This window comes from Agelaius tricolor, unplaced genomic scaffold (genome assembly GCF_023055355.1).
Source record: "Agelaius tricolor isolate 1412-34295 unplaced genomic scaffold, bAgeTri1.0.p SCAF_66, whole genome shotgun sequence".
Lineage (NCBI taxonomy): Eukaryota > Metazoa > Chordata > Aves > Passeriformes > Icteridae > Agelaius > Agelaius tricolor.
The window spans coordinates 1,144,992-1,150,991 of NW_027269326.1; the positions used below are offsets into that span (position 1 = coordinate 1,144,992).

General features: G+C 65.5%; 1 protein-coding gene across 1 annotated transcript; it reads right to left on the reverse strand.

Annotated features, from left to right (window-relative positions):
* Positions 1-1,145: 1,145 nt before the first annotated feature.
* MUC1 (mucin 1, cell surface associated) lies at positions 1,146-5,798 on the reverse strand. The gene is made up of 7 exons (XM_071456740.1): positions 5,660-5,798; positions 4,358-4,959; positions 4,108-4,181; positions 3,858-4,000; positions 3,480-3,598; positions 3,231-3,377; positions 1,146-1,709 (listed from the first exon to the last, which is right to left on the reverse strand). Exons 1-7 carry the CDS (start codon positions 5,700-5,702, stop codon positions 1,635-1,637), a joined length of 1,203 nt encoding a protein of 400 aa, XP_071312841.1. The 5' UTR covers positions 5,703-5,798; the 3' UTR covers positions 1,146-1,634.
* Between the last annotated feature and the right edge of the window lie 202 nt (positions 5,799-6,000).

A 6,000-nucleotide genomic window follows, 5' to 3' on the forward strand; every position in this document is an offset into this window, starting at 1 on the left:
CAGCCAGTCCAGCCAGGGGAGCTGCTGGGTGCTGAGGCACCTTCTCAGATGGGTATTGGAGCTGGATCCCTGCACCTGGGTACTCTGCATGGCAGGTGGAGGGGCCACAGTCAGGGCAGGGCCCCCCTGGGTGGGTGCCTGTCCCTGGAGCTCCCAGCCCCTGAGCTGGAAGGGGAGGGGGCCACAGGGCTGAGCTCTCTGTGAACAGGCACCTCTTTGTAGGGCCCAGCCCTTCAAATCAGGCCCCTGTTCTGATCCCTGAGCTGGGGGGCTGGGAGGGGAAGCAGCAGTGCCAGGCATACCCCATCCCCTTTGGGGCTCTGTCCTAAGCCCAGGCCCCATATCCAGCTGGCAGAAAGGATCTGGGGGTGGGGGGTGCTCCACTGTGCCAGACCCCCCCCCATCAGTGCATCCCCCCAGTATCTCAGGGAGCCCCCTGTGCTCCAGAGACCCCCCCAGCCCCTTGCCTGCACCCCAGCCCGGCTCTGATAGCTCCAGCACGTGCCAGGGTTCCTGGGCTCCTGGCACAGCCACGGGCCCCACCCAGAGCCCACATTCTGTGGCCGAGGGCTCCATCAGCTGCCCAGTGCTGGGCTGCTCCTGGGGCTGTTCCCAGCCAAGCCCTGGCTCCGTGCCTGCCACCACATGGGCTTTTCTTTGGGGAAGGGTTGGTTTCCTTGTTTTTCTGCCTTTTCAGCGGTTGCCAAAACACTCCCAGTGCCCAGGAACAGGCCCAGCTCAAACTGGAGCTGCCAGGGGGCCACCAGGGATGGCTGCTCCCAAGGTTTGTGCCCTGCTGCTGCCACACAGCCTCTTCTTCCAGCACCCCCGGAGCCTTTTTGAGGCTCACTGAGTGTTTGGAAGAGCCTGAGCCCACCGGGGAGGGGAGCAGGACATGCTGCAGGCAGCCAGGGACACACGTGCAGCTGAACATTCCACCTGTGCAGCCACGGGGAAAGCGGGCACGTCAAACCAGACACGTTAAATCACGAGCAGAAACTGCCAGGAGCAGTGGGAGGGACGGGGTCTGGCAGGACGTGTCACACACATCCAGAGGCGTGCAGGGACCAGGGACACGGTGACACCCCCAGCACCAAGCCCAGGAGTGCCTGCAATGGGAAACAAGAGCCACCACCCAAGCCCAGGCCACCTAGGTGGGTGACAGCCCTGTCCCAGAGAAGCCCCCCTGGCACATGGCTGCCCCCATCCTTTTATTTGAACTGTGATAAATACACCCCAGCCGAGGAGCTGCCACCCCGCCGGGCCGAGCCCGGCACCAACACCCCGCAAACAGAGATATTGATATAAAATAACACCACAAAAAGAGCCATGGAACCGCAGGGGGAGCACCAGCCCCGTCCTCCGCCCCCCGGCACGGAGCAGGGTTGCAAAGCCAAGCGAGTGCGGGGACCGTGGGCTGTGCGGGACCCTCCCTCCCTCCCTCCCGGCCGCCGATCTCCGTTCATGCCGTTCTGCCATGTGCACGAATCCGGCTGCTCCAGAACCATCCGGCTCCCGCTGCCCACGGCCGAGCAGCACCGGGGGATGTGCCCGGGGCCGGTGCTGCCCTCCCGGGAGTGGGGGGCTGCGGCCGCCCCCTCCCCTCGGCAGCCGCCCTCCTTCCAGCGATCCCTTCAGAGATTGTCGGAGCCGGCGGCGGGGTTGGTGTAGGTGAAGGTGCCGGCCCTCGTGGTGCTGCCTCCGGCCACCTTCGGGGCAGGAAAGGTGAGAGGGGGTGTCAGGACTGGGCTGAGCCCCCACCCCGGGGCAGCCGAGTGAGACCTGCACCCTCTCCATGGCCACTATGGGCAAGCAAAAATCTCATCCTCCCACCGTGATGGGCACAGGAAGAGCTGCACCCTCTCCATGCCCACTATGGGCAACTAAAAATCACAGCCTCCCATCATGATGGGCACAGGAAGAGCTGCACCCTCTCCATGCCCACTGTGGGCAACTAAAAATCGCATCCTCCCACTGTGATGGGATACTGCCCCCACCCATGGGCACTGCGGGCACCCTGGGCCCCCACCCATGGGCACTGCCGGCACCCTGGGCCCCCAGGGACACCCCGGGCCGCCCCTCCCGGTGCGCAGGAGGAGCCGCGGTGGCCCCGGCCGTGTTCCCGCACGATAAGCCGGCCTGGCGAGTGCGAAGGTAAATATTTACCCAGGCCCCTGGTATTTGCTCAGGGTGAGCTGCTCTCAGGGAGCCGGAGCAGCTGGACACGGCCCCCGCCCACAGCCCCGCCTGGGGGGAGCACAGGGCGGCCCCCCGTGCCCAGCATCGCCTTGGAGAGCCCTCTGTGCCTCCAGGCAGCTCCCGGCGCCGCAGCAGCAGCTCCAGCTGCAGTTTGGGAGCTGCCGGTGCGGGATGAGGGATGCTGGCTGCGGGAATCGCCTCCTCAGCCCCCTGCCTCAATCAGCTCTGCCGTGCCCCAGCGCTGCTCCCCACCCACGGCAGAGGATGCGGGAGGCCTGAGGGTGCGGCTGGGACACAGCAGAGCAGGAGAAGGGGCAGGGTGGGCAGGCAGCGAGCCCCCTGCTGCCGGGCACGGCGAGAGGCTGCCCAAGGTCGCCGGGAGCTCCCCGGAGCCGGGCCGGGTCTGCCCGCGCCGGCCGCTGCTCCAGCCAGGCGTGAATGTTCCACTCACCTCCCGGCGGGGCCGGCGAGGGACGAGCTCCCCGCGCAGCCGTCCCTGCCCTGCCATCCCTGTCCCTGCCATCCCTGTCCCTGCCCTGCCATCTCTGTCCCTGCCATCCCTGTCCCTGCCCTGCCATCTCTGTCCCTGTCCCTGCCATCCCTGTCCCTGCCCTGCCATCTCTGTCCCTGTCCCTGCCATCCCTGTCCCTGCCATCCCTGTCCCTGCCCTGCCATCTCTGTCCCTGTCCCTGCCATCCCTGTCCCTGCAATCTCCATCCCTGCCTTGCCATCTCCATCCCTGCCATCCCTGTCCCTGCCATCTCTGTCCCTGCCATCCCTGTCCCTGCCATCTCCGTCCCTGCAATCTCCATCCCTGCCTTGCCATCTCCGTCCCTGCCATCCCTGTCCCTGCCATCCCTGTCCCTGCCATCCCTGTCCCTGCCACCTCTGTCCCTGCCACCTCTGTCCCTGCCCTTCCATCTCCATCCCTGCCCTGCCATCATCTCCCACTAACCTAGGGACCCCAGCCATTCACCCAGGGATGCCCCCCTGCTCTCTGGGAGCCCTCAGGTGTGGGGCTCTGCTCTCACCTGGCTGTAGGGGTTGGCTTTGCTGTTGGGGGACACGTAGCGCCCGTGGCTCTGGTACTGCAGGTACTCAGCCATGGGGTGGTAGGAATCCTTCTGGCTGAGCAGGTCCAGCTTCCCTCGGCTCTTCCAGCGGCAGCTGCAGGTGGACTTGGGGAGAGAGAGGGGTCAGAGCTTGGCTGGTGTCGAGACAGGGACAGGGCACCAAGCAGCAGAGTGCAGGTGAGGACTGGGGTGGGGATGGGGCCTCACCATCAGGAGGAGACAGGTGAAGATGGTGAACAGCAGCAGGATGCTGACCAGGACCAACAGAGCGATGGCCCAGTCCGGGATCATGGGTGCTGGAGCTGGGGATATCACTGCTGCAGAGCCTGAAAGGAGCAGAGCTGTGTGTGCACCACAGGCAGAGCTGGGACAGAGCCCTGAGAGGTCCCTGGGACAGGACACCAGGGTCTGAGCCCTCCTGCATGGGATCCTGCCTGACACAGGCGCTGGGAATGTGCACTAGCCCCACCCTCTGCAAGCCCCAAGCCCATCACAGCACCAAGCAGGGCCCCTGCCTCAACCAGGGCAGGGCAATGCTTCTGGAGCCCCCCAAGCTTCCCCCAGGCTCCATCCCCAGCCTCTCACTTTGGATGCTGTCCAGCTGCAGGCCCATGATGAAGCCATTCTGGTCCAGGCTCTTCCTCAGGCGCTGCTCAGCAGCGTCGGCAGTGACGGCACCGCTTCCGTTCCCAAACACAAGGGTGGACTGGACCTCCACCGAGCCTTGGCTGCACGGGAGGAGGCATCAGCACCCAGACCGCCCCCTGAGGGGGTACAAAGCAGGGGGATACACTGCAGAACACCTCACTGCAGTACTGGTGCTGCTGCTGCTCACCTGTACTGCAGCTCGCTGCACCCGGTGTAGGTCTGCGTGCCCATGCAGCCCGCGCAGCCAAAGACGTGTTGGAACTGGAAGGAAGCATTGAGGTCATGGCCACCTCCCCACAGACACAGACACCCCTGTTTCCTGTCTCCATGCAGAGCTGGCAGAATGGATGCTCCAGGTGCTTCCATGGAAAGCCCCAAATGGAGGGGGCTCCTTCCCAGCACAGCCCAGGGCCTCTGCTGGTGGGACTGGGACTCACCATGGTCAGGACAGTGCGGCTCAGGCTCCTGTACTCCTGTGACGCTGGGTCACGCAGGCTCTCATTGAAGCTCCTGTTGATGATACGGAAGGACAGCGGGACACGGACGAGCAGCTGGGCAGCAGGCAGCTGGGCTGAGGTTTTGCTGGGGTTGGGGCCACCCTGGGTGGGAGCTGTGCTGCCCTCAGACGTTATCTGGGTGGGAAGGACCTGAGCGCTGGTGCTCCCGTTGCCTTTGGTGCTGCCGTGCATGGTGGTGGGAGTGGCAGAGCTGCCGTTGGTGCCGAGGTGGGGGGCCCAGCCACTGCTGTTTGAGGTGACATTGGCATGGGGGATGGCTGGGCTGCTGGGGACAGGCACCACAGTGCCATTGGATGTGGCATTGCTTGTGGAGTGGTTGCCAAACTGGAAGTTCGTGGTGTTTGTGCCAGGGAATGCAGTGGCATAGGGAAAGATAGAGGTTTGGGGCCGGCTGGCCCGTGTGCTTTTGGGGAATATATTTGGCAACCAGGTGGTGGTGCTGGTTTCCGTGGTCATCTCCACAGTGGTCGTTTCAGTGGTTTCCATCTCCATGGTTGTCTCGGTGGTCATGGCACGGGTACCTGGAGGAAACCCCTGGAGTCAATGCCTGCAGCCCAATCAGGGAAGGTTTCACCCAAAACAGCTCATCAGCTGGGCACTGTGGGCAGCACCACAACCCCCAGCAGCCAACAGCCAGCTGCTGTTGCCCACGAGGCTAAGGAGACCTTCACAACACCCCACATCGGGCACTTGTGGCACCACCAAGGGTCCAGGTGGAGCTGGCTGGGCGCTGACACCTGCGCCATGCCCAGCCTGCAAACCCTGGGGTGTCCCTGCCATGCTGGGGGCTCAGGCACGCCACCCAGTAAAGCCCCCCTTGCTGTGGGTGACAGCCTGGGGTGCCCTCGTGCCCTCCAGTCCTGCCTGGCCTGGCTGGGGGCCAGTACAGGCAGCTCCCAGGCAGGTTCCCAGCAGGGTCCGGGTGCTCACCGGGACACACCTGCATTCCAGCCCGCGAGCCCCGGGCACAGCCTGCTCCGGCTGGTCCCGGCACAGCCCGGCCCTTGGCCGAGCTGTGGACACGGCAGAGGGGCCGTGCCCTGAGCCCCCAGGTACCAACACACCTGGGCACGACCAGGCCTGGGGCGCTGCACCCCAGAGCCAGAACGGGGACAACGTCCCTGCTGCCAGGATGCTGCCAGTTCCAGTATCCCCCGGTCCCCACGCTGATAGGGACCCCACTCTGCTCCCCCTGCCCCTCACCTGTGCCCAGCCCCTCACCTGTGCCCAGCACCAGCAGCAGCAGGAGGACTGGGAACGCCATGGGGCTTGTCCGGGGGGTGCCGGCGCCTCTCGGGGCTCGGCAGCCGCTGCTCTCCCGTTAGCTGGCGGCACACGCCTCAATCCAGGGATCCGGAACTGGCAGCTCGGCAGCGGCCTGAGCTTTATAGAGCACCTGGAGCAGGTGGGGAGGCCCCGCCCCGCCTCCGGCTCCAGGCAGGGGGGGTCGTTCTGCCCCGCTTGGCACGGGGGTGCCACGGCGCCCATGGGGTCCCCGCAGCATCAGCCCCCCAGGTTGGGTCTCTCACGCTTGCCCGGCTCGGGGAGACCCCGCTGGCAGC

What these genes read in the sequence shown, in the direction of transcription:
- MUC1 (XM_071456740.1), bottom strand. Translation starts at nt 5,702, where the DNA reads ATGGCGTTCCCAGTCCTCCTGCTGCTGCTGGTGCTGGGCACAG. An exon ending in GCCGCACTGTCCTGACCATG is followed by an intron (nt 4,182 to 4,357) that starts GTGAGTCCCAGT and finishes GCTTCCTTCCAG; the next exon opens with TTCCAACACGTCTTTGGCTG. An exon ending in GCAGCTGGACAGCATCCAAA is followed by an intron (nt 3,599 to 3,857) that starts GTGAGAGGCTGG and finishes TGCTCCTTTCAG; the next exon opens with GCTCTGCAGCAGTGATATCC.